The following is an 18,247-nucleotide window of genomic DNA, read 5'->3' on the forward strand; positions in this document are numbered from 1 at the left end:
GTAAAAAACGCTAAAAATACAATTTATATATGACATCTTAGCTGTACTTATAATATATTGATCACAAATCTCAAAATGTACAATGAATTAAATTATATTTTCCTGTTTACAATGAAATTTTGGCTGATGTGGTTAATAGATATCAGTGTAAAAAATGCTAGAAATACTAAATGTATTAATATATGGCATCTTAGGTGTACATATACATGTAACTATATCTCTGATAGCAAGCTTATATTGGCCCAGCGTCGACCGATGTTATCATTTATTTGGGCCATTGACATGTCGGAAAATAACATCGGCCCAATGTAATTTTGCTCATCGGCGCAAGATTGCACAAACACGCTGGCGTGACATTGGCCCATTGTCAGTAGATTGACAGTTTTAATGTTGGCCCAATGTTGAGGCAACGATTTAATCCAACCAATATTCTCCAAAGTTTGTCCTTATAAAACAATGTCACAAAGATTAACAGTAAGTCTAATCTTTATTGTTTTCTCACAGAAATATAAATCACTATTCAAATTTTCAGTTTTTGTTTTTATAGTCGATCTATATACTACCACATCCCTTCAATCTTCTTCTTTTGTTTTCTTTACTCCCATGTTCATCCACTTTCCCAATCAGATGAATAACGAATCACAATGAATGCGTTTAGTCACTATCTTTAGTTCAGTTCCAGTTTAGTTCTCTAGTTCTAACCTCGTTGATACGCTGCTGTAAATAAAAAAAATAATCATATAAAATGGAAAAAAATACATTGAAAAAAAAAATATATATATATATATATATATATATATATATATATATATATATATATATATATATATATATATATATATATATATATATATATATATATATATATATATAAGCAATTCTAATTATATTGATATTCAATAAATTATGACTTTTTAGTCAGAAGTTTTAGTTTTTAAACGGCAAAAAACTGATAAAATGATTTTGCAAAACATATACAATATCAGCAAAACAAGGTCAGAAAGTGGCCATGAAATTGGTATTTATATTGTGGAGGATATCTTAATGTTCTTTAAATTTGAAAAAAAAAATTAACAAAAGTTTATTGAGTAAAGTTTTTGAGCTGCATTACCTATTCCTCCTTAATTGAATTTGACCGATGGCTTTTAGAGATTCTTTAAAAAAAAACTCATGTATTGTATCATAATGAAATGTGCCGATAACGAACAGTGTTCCAAAGCAAAAGTCCTAAGGAAAAATACAACACAGGAGCAAAGCAAACGCGAACCTCTACAAAAATAAGAGGAATAAACTGGTGCCATGGAGGAGTAAGCAACCTCTGTTGACCGGTCACATCGGACGTGTGCTCCTTGTTGTAATGTCAGTCATCATACGACCTAGCAGAAGATTTTTGCTGACATTGTAAAAAAAATGTATGATATTGCATCGAATCATATAAAATGATATTGTAGAATATGATATTATATTGTATCATGAGATACGATATTGTATCATATGGTATTGTATAATGAAATATGAAATGGTAATGTATTGTATGATACGATATTGTATAATATATATGATATGTATAATTCAATCATACTTTTATATCATATAATTTGATACTGCCTCAGGCTGTCCGATAATATCTTATACCATTTAATCTTTAAATAAATTTAGCTTTAATTCTATTTAACAAAAAATCATAGGCATTTAAATAAATGTATATGATGTAAATTTTCACTCTGAAAATTTCATAAATAATCATAAGTTTCTGAGATATTGAGGACTGTTTAGAAAAAAAAAACACGAAAAATACGCTGCATCAAAATGACCCCTTTTTATCAATGAAAACGTCATGTAATTGGTTGAGTAATATTCCTCACAACAACTAATTTACGAATCCCATTTTCTTTTATTTTGTCACTATTTTAAAAAAAAAATGTCGCCTGTTAAGTTGTTTTCCCCAAAGGTATCCTTATTCCATGAATCGTACAACTAAATCTTGTGTCTGTTTTATATACAGTTTAAACATGAAAGATAACTGCTCTTTTGTCTGATTCATCTTGAATGAAATGTAATTCAACCAAATAAGTATTCAACCTACCATTCAAACCTGCAATTGATTAACTGGACTTATTGTTAGTTTTCCCGTAGAATATTTCACTTAGTTATTATGTATTTTCTGAAAATATATTTCGTGAGCTAGAAGCGATCCTAAACACACGATTAACATGCATATGCATACACGTCAACGAATATAAAAAAAATTGGACTTTTATCATATTTCACTTTACGCTCGACCTAAGACAACAACAAATAGAAAACTTTGCTATTTTTCATCATTAAGTATCATTTTTGTTTACCTTTTCTTTTCTTTCTGATTAAGTTAAGATCATTCACGCTCTGTCCCTGTGTTAATAAGAAATCTAAACAGAGGTAGCGATTAATCCATGTAGGCGCGTTATTTATCAAACATAACTCTCTCTCTCTCTCTCTCTCTCTCTCTCTCTCTCTCTCTCTTAACACACATGTATCCATAACGTAGTTTTAAAGAAGAAACGCACGTGTCGTTAAAATAGTCTCCTTTATTACAGCTTGAACGATTACATGGTACATGTAATAATGAATATTATCCAACATTGAAAGTATAAACACCGATGGAAAACAAACATATTTAAAAAAAAAAAAACAATATGTCTGCATTAATTAACAATATGTATTTCCTAAATATAAAACAAAGTGAGAGAGATACCTTGATATACAGAATATAAAAATAACAAGTATAGCTTTTTCCACAAAATATGCAATTGAAAGAAGTAGGTGGTGTTAAATAAAACTCATGAACTCTCCGAACATATATAACTACATGTATATTTACATTTTCAACTGTCTTTGTCTTCGACAACATCACAAATCAATTTTGAACACTAAAACCCAATAACTAAAAAATGAGTGACACAAAATGGTCGTGTCTTATAGCATAATCGAAAAACGGTATTGGCTGCGCCGCGTACGAATACATACCATGTGCTTCATGAAATTAATGGTTTTGATACAATATTGCTTTTAAATGTACAAATTGCAATTAATATAAGTAATAAGGAATCATTCTTCGAATATTATGAGGTGATAATTTCGGTCGGGGCGTAGTCAAATCTATCATAAAGCCCTTCGGGCGTTATCGGACTTTATCGGATTTGACCACGTCCCGACCGAAATTACCACTCATAATGCAGAATGAGTCATTATTCCTTAAATAATGTACAAACAACATTGAGCCCCGACTCTAAGAATATATCATTCGTGTTACGCATTGCATTATTTGCTTATTTTCTACACAGGCTTTTAAAATTAGGAACAAAAGGAGGAGTTTGATGTTCGATTCTGTATCATTCACTTATTGTAATCATCCTTGCTGTCCTCCTATCTTGAGTTTCGATGAATACACTTTTTTACCTGTTGTGTAGAGAGTCGAGCATTTTCTTATCGATTAGTTCAACACAATCCTAAAAAAATCATAAAACAAAAGAATTATATATTGTTATTTAAAACAGTATGAACACCACCAATTCAGTCAACTAAAAACAACTGAAATATGACTACAAGATGCAAAAGGTGACCAATTGGTCATAAGTCACGTTTAACGACCTTATTAAACAATAAGCTGAGTGAATAGCACGCTATCCAATGTGATTTTAACATCACCAAAAAAAAAAAAAAAATGAAGCGTACTCTTTATCAAACTGAAATATACATTTAATGTTTGGGTTTTTTTATTTGTGATATTTGAATTATTTGTTATTGAAAAAGAATGTCTTAAGACATTTGCCTTATTTTAATGTTAACTATAACAATAAGAACTATCATATTTTAAATCGCCTTAAATTTGTTCCAACATACCCTTAGAGACACACTTAATATGGTAATGTCATCAAACAAATGTATATTCGTTTAAAGTGGTCGTAACTTCTGAAATATTTTTTTTCTCAAATATACAATGTAGGGGCAATATTTCCATAAAGTTAATTTGAATATTGATTTCTTAAGTAAAATATAGATAACATTGTAACTTTCTAAACATATAAAGAACACGTACTACCTAGTTTTATCATTTCGAAACATACAGTCAAATGAGTTTTGTTTGATCTTAATGTAATTGTTAATGAGTATTTATTGTTAATTAATGTGAAAATGGTTTTCCTAAAGAATGAATACCGTTAATCATAACAGCAATGTGACGTGTGCTTAAGCTTTTTGAACATCATTATCGAAGGCCAACACAAAAGGTTGGAGGTCATTCAAAGTAACTTTATCTCTGAATTGTTGTTAGTCTCCACTATCCAATATTCATATAATTATAATGGTATTATATAAAAGTTTTCGCTGCATTTTGCCTATCTTAATTTAATAGCAGAGTAATGCCAGTCATGACGTTACCTTTTTTATCAAAATGAATATGTTTAGACACCGTTAAGCGTTGTTGATTATCGTTTGAAAATTCTTACATTATCTTACAAAGGTTTTTAATTATGATGTACAGCAACTGTAAAATGCAGGGTTTTTTTTTAATTATACTGCATAAGAATTGATCAAGTATTATGATTTTTATACTTGCAAAGAAACTTTTATAAAACTAATATTAGATAAAGGTCACGATGGTCAAACATAAGGTCAATACTTCGATAGCAAATTATCAACATTAATATAACATATAGACTGTTGTTAGAATAATCATGAACATTATAACCATTAATTGTTGTTATCGAACACATGGAAGAACATAGACGGTAGTAGCATCCAAAAACAGTAAGGTATTCCAATTATAACAAGAAATGAAAAATACATGTATGCAGTGTATTTCAAAAAACCGTCTGCTTAGCATGTATTAATATTCATATTTTGAAAAAGACCATGTCTAGACATAAATAATAGATAGGCTTCTTTGTTTGAGATTGGTGCACTACAATCATGCTCCAGGATCAGGAAGCAGTGGAATATATGTCAAATATTAAACATTGTCTCTTAATGTATATTGATTGAAAACAATGACAAAATTAAAATGGTATTACAAGTGTTCTAGTATAAAGCTGTTGATGACAAATTATAGTTGCCAAGTAATATTTAAAAATCATTTTATAACTGACTAAAATTTTTTCTCAAGCCAAATATTGTTTCATTAACCTGAGGCCAGAATTAAAGTACATGTTGTCAGCATTTTCTTAACTAGAACATAAATGAAATGCACTAATTTACCAACCTTCTAAACAAATACTACAACAAGAGCAGTTAACACTGCAAACAGGATTTCCCTGGATTCAACAATAATATCAGATGTCTTGCTATTTTTGTGGCCAATTTCGTTTTGAACCTGCCAAGAGACCATGATATGTTTAATATTGATGAAAATGATTTCTTTTATCAAAAAAGCAATTTTATGAACCTGAGTAATACTACATAATCTCACCTTTTTTTCTGCCAGTAATGATCAGTGACATGTTTAGAATTTACGACAATTTCTTCTTATAAGAATGCAATTTTGTTATTCTGAATAATACTGAATGATAAGATTTTTTTTTCAATATTAAAGGTTTCAATTATATCTATGAAAAGCATTAATACATGTATTATATATCAAGATAAATTATAATGAGTATCTAACTTTTTAATAAAAAATGAATAAGAATATGTGTTAACAATTTTGTGTAACACCTTAATTCAACTACGAAATAACAAATATGAACACCATAGTTAAGCATACGTTTGATAAGACTTTTTCGAAGGTATATTCTTCTGAGAAAAAATATCAGCGATGGTTGATTTATATATGTTTAGTAACGATAGTTATTGTATCATTATAGTGTAATTAAATAAACAAAACCAATATCTATAATTTTAGCAAATTGTTTTTATGTTTTATTCTATACCATATCACAGCTGCCTTTCTCAGCATCACATGTCCGGTTGATGCAGGTGTTGCTGCACCTCAATCTGCAATTTGGTCCGTAGAATGAATGGGCACATGCTACAAAAAAAATGTAAAAAAAAAAAAAAAAATTGGAGTGACATTAACAATCCTCTGTTTCTCTAACTATGGCTTATGTACCTGCTATATACGCAACTCAAATACAATATTTAAAAACATTCCATAATGTGTTACCCCGGTACAACCTACATGCATACAGATAACAAAGAAAACCATTTTGAAAGTTTCTATAGGTTTGTCATAAATAGCTCTATTGAATTTCTAGTTTTTAACCCAAAATGTATTTTAAGTTAATTTTATTAAATTTGCGACTTAATTCCATTTGACTTTGAATTCCATTCCTTTCAGTAATGAGACAATAAATCTTAGAAAATGAAAACAAAAACAAACATTGACTCGCGCCCCGATAGCATGAACGAGCTCATCATTTATTTTACACAATTTTTGCGCTTTGCTTTAGGAATAAAAACAATTTCCTTTTAAAGGGGATTATCAGTATGTGATCTCATACGTCAGCAAATTTTCATGCAATGCAAAGAAAAACCCAACATGATAAATATGATATACATTTTTGTTTATTTACATCTACCGAGTATGATTCCCTGTATTTCTTTCAGAAACTTACAGTTATTTCATAAATCTATAGAATCAGCAAGACTGAAATCTACAGGCCCCGTTCATCGATTGGTCAAAATCTACAACGACTGAAACTGAGAGAACTAAAATCAACACGCCCTGTTTATCGATATCTCTAAACCTACAGTCATTTAGAAAAATCACAGGCTACAGGAAAATATCATGATGATGTCAGAGCCAAAGTCTTACACAAGAGACGATCTTGCTGTCTCTTTAAGCTAACGTTCTTATCAACATTAATAGTAATTTAGTAAATTTCACTTACATTTTATAATCACTTTATTTATTAGTTAAAAGTACGATGTAAATATAAACAATTAATTGTTTGTTTTTTTATGATTAAATGTTTAAATCGTGAGGTGGACGCATTATAATATTTATTCTTAGTAATCTGCATGTAATTGAAAATTAACATGAAGCTGTTATTGGATAGTTAACGAAGTAGTGCAAAGGGCAATGCATGCGCAAAAAGTAATGTTACCGGATGCTTCATATGGACACTACCGTCATCGGCCGATGCCGATGCCGATCACAAAAGGAAACTCCCATTAAACAAACAACATTTCGGTAGTGCCAAATGAAAAGATTGTTCTGAGATGAACACGTGTGGGAATTTGGCAGATCTTGTTAAACATATTATAGTGTGGACCACTTGTCAAGCCTAATGTTTTACACCACTGCAAAAATAGCAACATATTGAAAATGTAAGGGCATTTTAATACATGATTGGTTGTAAAACCTTAGAGTTTATTAATTTGTATCAAACGGTTAGATTGAATTGCAACTTCACTTTATAAAACAATTATAAGTTTATTAATGTGTTAGAATTTCCATTTTTATGTTGGTAAAAAAAGATTTTAAGGAAATATTAATGCATTTCCATTTATGTTGTATTAGATACCGGAAAAAGTAACATATTTTATCCTTCTTGCAATAGATCCCAACTGAAAATAGCGATTGTTATTCCGTTTACATTTCTGCAATATAAACCTAATTAAAATACATATAACTGATAATTTACATTCGTTGCAGTGGATCCCTTTGTATCCTGAGTCACATCCATTTGGGCACGCCCCCGTCTCCACGTCACATGACTGTCCTTGATGACAATGACCACAGTAATTGCTGCAATTTGTTCCAAATGTTCCGTCATCACATTCTATGGAAATAATAAAATACTCTCTTCTAATTCACTGGGAAAAGTTAAATGCAGTATGTTGTTTTCATAATAGTTTACTTTAAATTATAATTAAAACTTTTTATTTTTTTTTCAATCAAGTTTTAAATTAGATAGGAACTTCAACTTTCTTGTATTCTTTTCTCATAAGACCGGTTGGATAATTAAATATTGAATTAGATGGGTAAATGGGTAAATTTTGTCAATTTAAACAAACTAAGATTTAAAGAAAAAAGGTGTAGCATCAATAAGATCTATAAACGAGGAAAACTGTAAAACGAAAATCATAGACAGTAGAAATAGATGTAAACAAAATATATGTACCTTCATTACACAAAGGTGGTTTCCATCCTACAGCGCATCCCCCGAAGCAGACACCGGTCTTTATGTTACAATCCTTGTATATGAAGCATTTTTCACTGCATTTGTTCGAACAGTTTCTTCCGTAAAACCCTTGAGGGCATTCTAAGCAATCACCAAAAAATGAAAGTAACAATAAAATAAAATCTGACAATTTTTTCTAATATTTCATTTTCAATACTTTGAATGCAAACCCTTTTGAAAATTATTCTGTTAAAATGGTAGTAATAGTTCAGTTCTTATTAGATTGTACATTTATGTGGATGACTACAACAGTGATTTTCTTTTTTGTTCCCCCTTTTTGAGGGGTATGTTTCATTTCAATGCCAGTGAAATACCCATTTGACAATGACTCCCGTAAATGCCAGCCTCACAACCATTATGACAAGTTCCGTTGACATGGTTACACTGTTCTCCATTCACACAAAGCCCACAGATCATTGAACATCCGTGACCATACGTGTTTTTCTGACAAGCTGTAATGCGCAAAAATTAGAGTTAAAACTTAAAATCAAAACAATAGCCATACATGTAGCATAAATTATATTAGGTGATGAAAAAATTTACTATATGTCGATGTTGCTATAATCTATGATTTACATTCCACATACTTTTTGCAAGTAAAGTGTATGATATGTGTCCACCATGATAATAAGACTGTAACAATCAAAGGATTCTGGAAGATTGTATGATGAGTTTTATTATGACGTTGCACACATCGATCACTGTTCGTGTGCAACATCACAAGTTAACGATGTTGGCTGTAACACAGGCTCTTCCATTATTTTGAACTTACACTTATGATTATACAGTAATTTTGAAATATAAACCACATTACAAAAGAAGAAGTTAAACTGATATAAAATATAAGCATTGAATGCCTTATTTTGTTTACCATCAGCCCTATAAGCCACCAGACCATGCAGATATATTCAATATCGCGCGTTAGCGCCGCATAATTTGTCTACACGGCCTGTTGTGTTATCGGACCGACGACTCCTAAAACATAAGTTTTCCATGTTAAATAAAAATGTGAAGTAACCATGATCATGATTTTAAGAACCTTGAATTGTTAAATCATTTGTGATAAAGTTTTCTTTTAAGATTGAATTTTAGTAATAAAAAAGAATATAAATTTGGGTTAAAAACTTGACGAAAATGTTTTTTTTTAACACATGGTACAATTGTATCTGTACGTACGTTGATCACAGGTAGGACCCTGATATCCAACTTTGCATCCAAAGCAATTACCAGTTTCTATGTGACACCGGCTGTCCATACACTGATCTGGGCACGATTGAGAACAATCTTCGCCATAGTAACTAGGAGATGGGCAACCTTAAATATCAATACATGTAAAATGTCATATTGTACTTATACCTTGGGAATCATCTGTTATTACATTATTTTTACAAAATGCTCAAATGTTTCTAAGCATACTATGTTTTTTTTTTAATATTTTGCAAAAACATTACCCCGCTGTTTCAAACTAGATCATCAAAGTCGATTGACATTTTCTTATAGCAGACAATGGTACGAAGTTCAAGAAGTTCACAAGGAAATAACGTCTCTCATAAGAAATATTGTTGGCTTGTGTCAGTATGCACAGACGTTATCTCTGAGTTATCTTGAACCCAGTATTATCATTTGTATTTTTTGGGGGAAGTTTGCTTTTTTCTTTCTATTCTTTTTTTTTCGGGAAAGTTTGCTTTTTTCGTTTTTATTCTTTTTTTTTTTTTTTTTTCTTTTTTTTTTTTTTTTTGGGGGGGGGGGGCTTTGTTTTTGTTGGTTTTTTTTTTGGGGGGGGGGGGGGTGGTTGGGTGGTTGGGGGAGGGGAGTTACTATGGAGAAAATATATGTTTCTTCTTGTTTTCTTTTCTTCGTATTTTCTGTTCTTTGCTCACACCATTAACGATAATTACTGACTACTGTATTAAGAAACAAATAAGAACGATACACGTATGATTAAGAAGGCAGTGTGTAATACATTGAATACCGATGTCCTGCAAACAATCTGACTCTCTCTTGTCTGTATTGACCGTTATTTTGAAAATTATAAACATGTTGTAAGTAACAAGATCCAGATTTAATGCTATAAACATTTGACTTTTTTTATTAAATTTAGAAGCGTTGATCAAACATTTTTTTTTTAAGTTTGTGGTTTAGCAATATATATTAATGAATAGAAATACGAATTAGAACGCTTCAAATGATGACCATATCTTACCATATACTTCGAACTCACAAAGTTCGTTGAAAGCATAGGCTGAGTAGTCAGGTGGTAAATTAGTTGATGTTCTGTTGTTGTAGTAGATGACGTATCTACCGTGGTGAGTACAGTTCAATGTTATCACAGCTGGTATGGTGTACCTAGTAAACTTGTCGTCCTTAAAACAGAGAACCCCGTCCTCTTTGTCAGTTGTATTTGATATGAACACAGAAAATCCTAAGAATCTGGTGGTAAACCCATTACCGGGACCTAAGAAAAAGAAGGATATCTACGAAATTCAAGACAAAGTTCGGAGGAACAAACGGCAAAGAATATGCTTTACACTACAGCTTTATTACAACTTTCTTGTGCATCTTTAGTTTATGTCATAAAGTTTACAAATTATCAGAATTTGTTTGTTTGTTTGGGTTTTTTTTGCATAATGAGAAAGCAAGAATTAAAAACTATGGGAAATATGAAATCCATAAACTTTGTTCTCAAGTAATATGTTTTATATGCACGAATGATATTGTTTTGAAACATTGGAAAATAGAACAATAAATTAATTTATGGAAATGTTTAATGAAGAAAACACAATGCTAACAAATACACAAATATGTCAGCTTAATTTCTAAAACTCAGAAAGAGGGACATTAAGTTTGATACTAACCCCAAGGAACATCGTCTGTTTTATAATAAATATTGATGTGATGGATCCCTAGAACTGCTCCAAGGTCGACACGCCACAAGGCTTCATATTGATAATTTGCAGATATTGTGCACTGACCTCCAAAATACGACAGGTTTGTTTTGAGTCCATCAACAGCATTGGATGCATTTGTTGTTATTATTTTATGCTTGTACATGTATGGATGTAACTGCCAAGCACTCTTAAGTAAAGCAATGTTCTCTAAAAACCAAACCAAATCAGGGCTGCAGTTTACAAAAGAACTTACGACAAAGCCGTAAATATTTACAGTCTCATAAAACAATCTTTAGAGAAAAAAATTGAAAAAAACCATTTGTTTACAAATATTTCAAATCCCATAGTTATATTTTCCAGCCATATGAATAAATCATTGATTAGTTTGTGATTAATAAGCATTCATGAGTTTGATCGTAAGTCGTAATTTCTTTTGTAGAACTCAGCCCAGAGTGGTACATGTATCTCATGAAACAAAGCGGCATTGTTTATATATTATAACCCCATATAATTTTGTTCAAAATGATGTATGTTCCCCTTAGTAAAATTAATATGGCACTTAAAAGCATGAAAATTCGCAACAGTTGCATATTAGACCGATATATTTACATTCTACTGTGTTTTTCCATTAAATTCCGTGATGTTTAAATGCCTCTAAATGCAACAAGTAGTCAAAGGTCAAATTGACGAGTTTTATTATGACGTCACAAACGTTGAACGTTGTAAACTGCAACGTCACAAGCGAAAATCAAAGTTCACGCTTGTGGCTGTTACTGTGGCTCTTCCGTTAATATTAACTTACCCTTAGGATAAGATAGGAATTTTAAGGTATGAATCACATTTGCAGACAAGGCAAAAAGTTAAAAAAATGTAAATATAAGCATTAAATCATGATTTTTTGAAGTATACACTCTCATAACTGCAGCGGTGTGTGCATACAAATTTTCATAACGCGCTAACGCGCGTTATAAAAATTTGTATGAACACACCGCTGCAGTTATGAGAGTGTATACTTCAAAAAATCATGATTCAATGCTATAGTATTTACATTTTAAAGTTCTCTTTAAAAAAAGTAAAAAAAGGTTGATGAAAAAAATGTACATGTATCTACAGATGTACATGTATCTATCTCAGCAGAAATGGAATATATATCTGTAATGAACACAAATATAGCAAGTTTACAGCTATAACAAATTCATTTCCATGTCCCGGCAAGTTGTTATGTATGCATGTACCTATACAAAATTAACGTAGTTTTCGAACATACCTGTAACAAATTATTATAAGACATCCGCTGCTAACATTTCAACGCATTTTTTAGTTATAAAAAGAATAATTTTTATGAAAAAATTCCTTAACTATACATTAAGTTTTTTTTAAATACATAAATATTATACTCCAATATAAACATTTTACATATTCTATTTTATTAAATTGAAATGAAAAGTTTTTGTTGACATCTTTTTTCTTTAAATAACGATTATATTTACTTTATAAACAGCGGTACTATGAAGACCTGTCAGCTGATTATCTAAAAAGGAATGCGCTAAAATAAATCTTATGAATTCGATATGAATGTATAAGTAATTGGGGTTTTATAACAATACTGTTTTTTTCTTTTCTTTTTTTTTAAATATGGTCTTTTGAAACTTCCTATAAAAGGGTGTTGTTGTCTAAAAGAAATATTCAATAGAAATATAAAAAAGCAGACCGACATTTGTATTGTAAATTGTATTGAAAATGTGTGTATTTCATAACGACCAAACACTTGGTATCGCTTAAACCAATACATTTACAAGAGAGAGAGAGAGAGAGAGAGAGAGAGAGAGAGAGAGAGAGAGAGAGAGTTTTGAATGTTTTGCTTATATATTTACTTAACATCATTTATATATTATCAAGATGCACAATTGTTCGTGCCCAAAAATTATCAAGTTTATCATCTAATAAATTCATTTGTTTTACCTCTCAACTATTTTCATGAAGAATATTTTCCTCTAAGATATTAGAATAATAATTTACTTATCAATTTATTGGCTATGCATTGTCATACGAGACAAAAATTGTAAGGTTTAGCATAAACGGACACATACTATGATTTAAATAGAAAAGACAAACCGTAGGCGTATGCTATCCATGGTATGGCAAATATTATCAAATAATTTAACATGGCGTTTGAGGAATTATAACAAATACACGCTGACTAAACACCTGCAAATAAAAAAAAGATAAACTTTAAGGATAAAATGAAGACAAAAATGAATTATACATATGTAAAAAAAAATATTAAATTAGAAATACATTTTCTCTTAGAGCAGTCTCAAATAGGGCAATATGAAAATGTACTCAATGGGGGAATACATCTTCATATTCCCCAAAGGTTCATACAATAAATTGTGTATTATGCCGAACTACAGGTGATAATATAGAATACATCGGGTTCTAATAGGTCTTCAATTCTGGTAAAACAATAACGTAGTCAATGTTTACAGGTTTCTTCTAATATTAAAATGATTTATAACAATTTATAATACGTTACTATCTGAGGATGCTTCCACTCATATTTGAGCTTTCCTGGCCTAATAGTTTTTGAGAAGAAGATTTTTTAAAGATTTTCTCTCTATATTCCTATGTAAAACTTGATCCCCGTGTTATGGCCCCACCTTTCCCCTTGGGACAATGATTTGAACAAACTTGAATCTACACTACCTGAGGATGCTTTCATTTCAATTTAAGCTTTTCTGGCCAAATAGTTTTGAGAAGAAGACTTTTAAAGATTGTCTCTATATATTCCTATATAAAATTTGATCCCCTATTGTGGCCCCACCTTACCCCCCAGGGACTATGATTTGAACAAACTTGAATTTACACTACCTGAGGATGCATCCACACGAGTTTAAGCTTTTCTGGCCAAATAGTTTTTGAGAAGAAGATTTTTGAAATATACCAACAAATTTTCAATAATTCTCAATTATCTCCCAAAAGAAGGTGTGGCCCTTCATTTGAACAAACTTGAATCCCCTTTACCTATTGATGCCCTGTGCCAAATTTGGTTGAAATCCGCCAGTGATTCTGGAGAAGAAGAAGAAAATGTGCAAAGTTTACAACGACAACGCCGACGACAGACAACTTCTTGACAAAATCTTGAGCTTTCAGCTCAGGTGAGCTAAAAAGTTAAACAATGATGCAAAAGCCGCAAAACGTTTTTTAATAATAATAATGCAATGTGAACATACATTTTGAAATAATGACTAAGTTATATCGGTTTGTTTTATTTAGATACAGATAGCTAGCTTTCTAACGAGTATCAATAACAAAGAGCAACAATATATTTAATGTGGTTTCATGTATAATGTCCAAAATTGTTCTTTTTAACGTTATACACTGTGTATATCGGTTAGCCTCCTGAAAACCCCAATGGTAGTTTCCTCTTCAAAATATTGGTTACAGTAGCTACATGTAAAACAGGAAGACGCTCGGTGATTCAGTCAACTGAATGTTATCTAAAATCTCTTTACATTTCTGTTGACTAAAATGACAGAGGTGTATTCCATATGAACCAGAGATTAACGATTGTTACACTTTATTCGTTTGTAAAAATATGAATGTCCAAAAAAAAAATAATGAAAATAGAAATTATAACCGTAAATGACTATTCGTCTATAAAAGTTAAATCTTACCTCAGCACCTAAACTCAGTGTTAAGAACCGCAAGGCTAAAAGATATATTTCTTTTTTCAATTCCTGATTATTCACTAAGATGCCACATTGTATCAAAACACGATGAACAAAAAACTATTTCCTGCGAGAAATTCTCTGCTGCACGAGATATGTATGTTTTTAATGTTCTAATGTCAAGGTCAATAATTTTATCCGCAGCAAATGCGTCAAGCGCACGCCAATGCTTTGTTTATGTAATAGCTACCATCTGCGGATGTGAAAAGTAAGGAAGCCAGTTATTGTCATGTAAGATTTATAGAATCATTCAGTCAATTATGTTAGAAAAAATCAATATACACAAAACCACGCTAAAAACAAGCAACAAAACGCTTTTATATATGTATATAAAAAAACAAAGAAACAAATAAAACAAAACAAAACCATCGATGTGTAAAAATACGTGTGCTAATTTTAAAAGCAAGTGTGTGAATATGTAAACAAATGATAAATATAAAAGCAATTTTTGTAGATACATTATGAATGACCCTCAGCTGAGTGATAAATATGTACTACGAGAAAACATGCAAATACGTCTGCTTAATGCCTCCACGTTTTATTAACTGATTATACACTTAAATACATTCTTTCACAGACTATCACACTTCAAGTTTTTGCGGAGTAAATTTCCGATTGCATAAATGCTTTAAACATTTTTTTTAGGGTTTTTTTTGTTTTGTTTTGTTTTGTTTTTTCTTTAATTTATTTATGCTAGAACTGGAGATCTTATGAATCAAACATAACAGCGTCCCTTGCTGAGTTCAAACTGCTTAAATGGGATCTTGCAATTTTAGCTCCATAAAAGATTGTTTTAACGATTGACAATATTTTTAGTTTAAGCACTGTGCTAGATAATTATACCAGTGTCAAAGTGAAAAGTTATACCCGTCTGAGCTGCATGTATCGAACAATTATAATACAACACATGACAGACCATTGAATAGGGAGTTTATAAACACAATTGTGTTTCACGTGAGACAATTACATTTAGAGAAAAAGATTCCTACAGCAATAAATTGTTTTTTCTCATAGGAAAAACAATTTTGCCAGAATAAGGAAACTTTCTTTAGGAATTTTAATTCCGATCGAAATTTAATGAAACTCCCATTTATAAGATTTTAAAATACGATAGGAACATTTTAAATATTTCTTATTAGAAAAATACCTGTCTAAATCATATTCGATAGTTTTTTTTTATATATCCTGTACGATAGATACGTACATTACATTAGAATAAGATTCTCCTAACGGATTTTTATTTATTTTTTTATGCTATATTAATTTTTAAGGTAAATATATCAACTTTCAGATGAAGCACACTAAACACAGAAATGGTTATATAATTTCTAGACGTCCGTCTGACAATTGATAAATATTTTTTTTTTTACGAAACTGCACTTTAGCACTGAAATACTGTATATCCGGGTGTCAATTTAGCACTGAAATACTGTATATCCGGGGGGTTTTGCGTATCACAAAATTTGCGAATATCGGGGAAAGTGTGTAGCATTTATATTTTGGACTAGTGATTTTTTTTGCGATTTAGTGTCTTAAAGATAATAATACGGAATATAATTTCTGCGTATTCAATAATTTGCAATTCAAAAGACATTGCGGAAAAAGCTAAAATTACATTAATGAGAAAATTACCGGATATACGGTAAATATCCGGTTTAGTGGTGTTTATTTTATTAACTCCTTTTCGGTTATCAGCTTTTTAAAGTCTTGACTACTTTTGTCTTCTCTAAATAAGTAAGATTATATGCATTAAAATATCAGATTTTCATTTCATTTTATTATATGTTACTAAACAGCTTTAATCAACTATACTCTAAGCATATAATTTATGAAATACAAATTATAGTTAAATGCTTCAAGAAAAACTTTTGATCAGTAAAATAACCACCAAATATACGTGGGTTTCACATGTTGAAAAACAGACTAAGCACCATCCAGGAAGTTGCATCATGCGCAAGGTCAAGCAGGATTCTATACTTTAGTCAAAATAGTCAAAATTACTAAACATTCACCTGTCTATATATACTCATATGTGTCGTTTATATAACACCAGCAGTTTTGATATAAAAAAAAATACTTCATTTAAAAACCATTGCTCAAAAGTTATTAATTTTTAATTTTATCAAAAACTATGTATCAAACACATGTTTTCCTCCATTGATGCCATCAGGTTGTGTGCACGGATAAAACTAAGACAAATATTGATATAAGCAGATGCACAACTATAATGTGAACAGCTAATACACTGCGTTCAGGTAACGAAGAAAACCTTTATAGATCGTATGGTTTTAGAAGATGTACAAAAAAGGAAATAGAAATTCCAAACATGTCATGGCCCTAATAAGTTCCTGTAAATTCTTTTTTTTTTAATTTTACGTTAATACTTAAATCTGCGATTCCGCTATTTTGTATCAAATTGCAAGGACATAAAACACAAGCACCACTTGAATTATATAATTTTCTAAAGATAAGAAAGACTGTCTGAAAAATAAAAGCGAAATTTTAAATTTTACAGGCGTTGCTTATCCCGATTTAGCGCAACTATAAACTACAAGCCTTTAGTTAGGACAAACCTTTATTCGTCTCTTTCTTCATGAATGATACAATTTAGTATCTTGACACAAATGTTATAGTGATGTGCGTTAAGGCGACCTTACAAGTATTAATACATTATATTAAAATAAAAAGGGCACAGTTTCGTTTCAATGAATCTGCACTCAAACAAATGTAATTTAGTGCACAATTAACGTTGATCAAATTGTTTTTGGGGTTGTTGTGGTGGCTTAAAAACAATCATAGATAGATAGATAGATAGATAGATAGATAGATAGATAGATAGATAGATAGATAGATAGATAGATAGATAGATAGATAAATAGATAGATAGATAGAGCCTTGGTACAGCACCAATATTTAAATGAATAAAATAGAATGCGCCAGTCCAATTAAATAAATTGTTTATTGTTAGCCCTTGCAGCTTTTTTACAATATTATTCAAATATGTTGTTGCTTCAAAGAATTCAATAAAAACTACGCATCATGTATAACTAAATGTGTATTTAAAAAAACATGCTTGCTTTATAGATCGAAGTACGAAAAAAATAAATTTGAGACAAGTCTGTTTAAGAAATATGAATAATTTTAAAAAATTACATCTGCTTTCATTTTTCATAATTTTTTTTTTACCGATGCTATTAGTCCTACCATTACTTTTAACAATATTTAACTGAAATGTTAAAACTGTGCAGGGTCTTCTTGAAATATTTTATTTGTTTTGATAAATCATACTATTTCCTTCTTATATTTAAGGTCGTTAGAGAACTTCTACATTAAGATTATTATAATGGTTAGGTTTTGCTCTGTATAGCTCTAGACAATACTACTAACCTCAGCTACATGATTATCTTCTTCAACCTTAATTAAATAACTTAAAAGGTAATCATCAACACAAAGCACAATTTTACAG

General features: G+C 30.4%; 1 protein-coding gene across 10 annotated transcripts in view; it reads right to left on the reverse strand.

Moving 5' to 3' along the window:
• Positions 1-2,547: 2,547 nt before the first annotated feature.
• Positions 2,548-18,247, reverse strand: part of LOC105333541 (scavenger receptor class F member 1-like) — a 53,576-nt gene continuing 37,876 nt past the window's right edge. The window contains exons 1-12 of one of the 10 annotated variants that reach the window (XM_066067287.1): positions 14,728-14,888; positions 14,075-14,119; positions 13,166-13,258; positions 11,018-11,257; positions 10,366-10,617; positions 9,339-9,476; positions 8,477-8,614; positions 8,103-8,243; positions 7,623-7,760; positions 5,907-6,004; positions 5,240-5,350; positions 2,548-3,488 (exon numbers count right to left, since the gene is read on the reverse strand). In XM_066067287.1, the coding sequence (XP_065923359.1) occupies positions 5,243-5,350; positions 5,907-6,004; positions 7,623-7,760; positions 8,103-8,243; positions 8,477-8,614; positions 9,339-9,476; positions 10,366-10,617; positions 11,018-11,257; positions 13,166-13,217 (1,305 nt within the window). In that variant the 5' untranslated portion in view covers positions 13,218-13,258; positions 14,075-14,119; positions 14,728-14,888 and the 3' untranslated portion in view covers positions 2,548-3,488; positions 5,240-5,242. Of the gene's footprint in view, positions 3,489-5,237; positions 5,351-5,906; positions 6,005-7,622; positions 7,761-8,102; positions 8,244-8,476; positions 8,615-9,338; positions 9,477-10,365; positions 10,618-11,017; positions 11,927-13,165; positions 13,259-14,074; positions 14,120-14,727; positions 14,889-18,247 lie in introns of those variants that run through there. The other 9 variants (XM_066067298.1, XM_066067295.1, XM_066067290.1 and 6 more) reach the window with 9 other exon arrangements.

This window comes from Magallana gigas, chromosome 1, assembly GCF_963853765.1.
Source record: "Magallana gigas chromosome 1, xbMagGiga1.1, whole genome shotgun sequence".
NCBI lineage: Eukaryota > Metazoa > Mollusca > Bivalvia > Ostreida > Ostreidae > Magallana > Magallana gigas.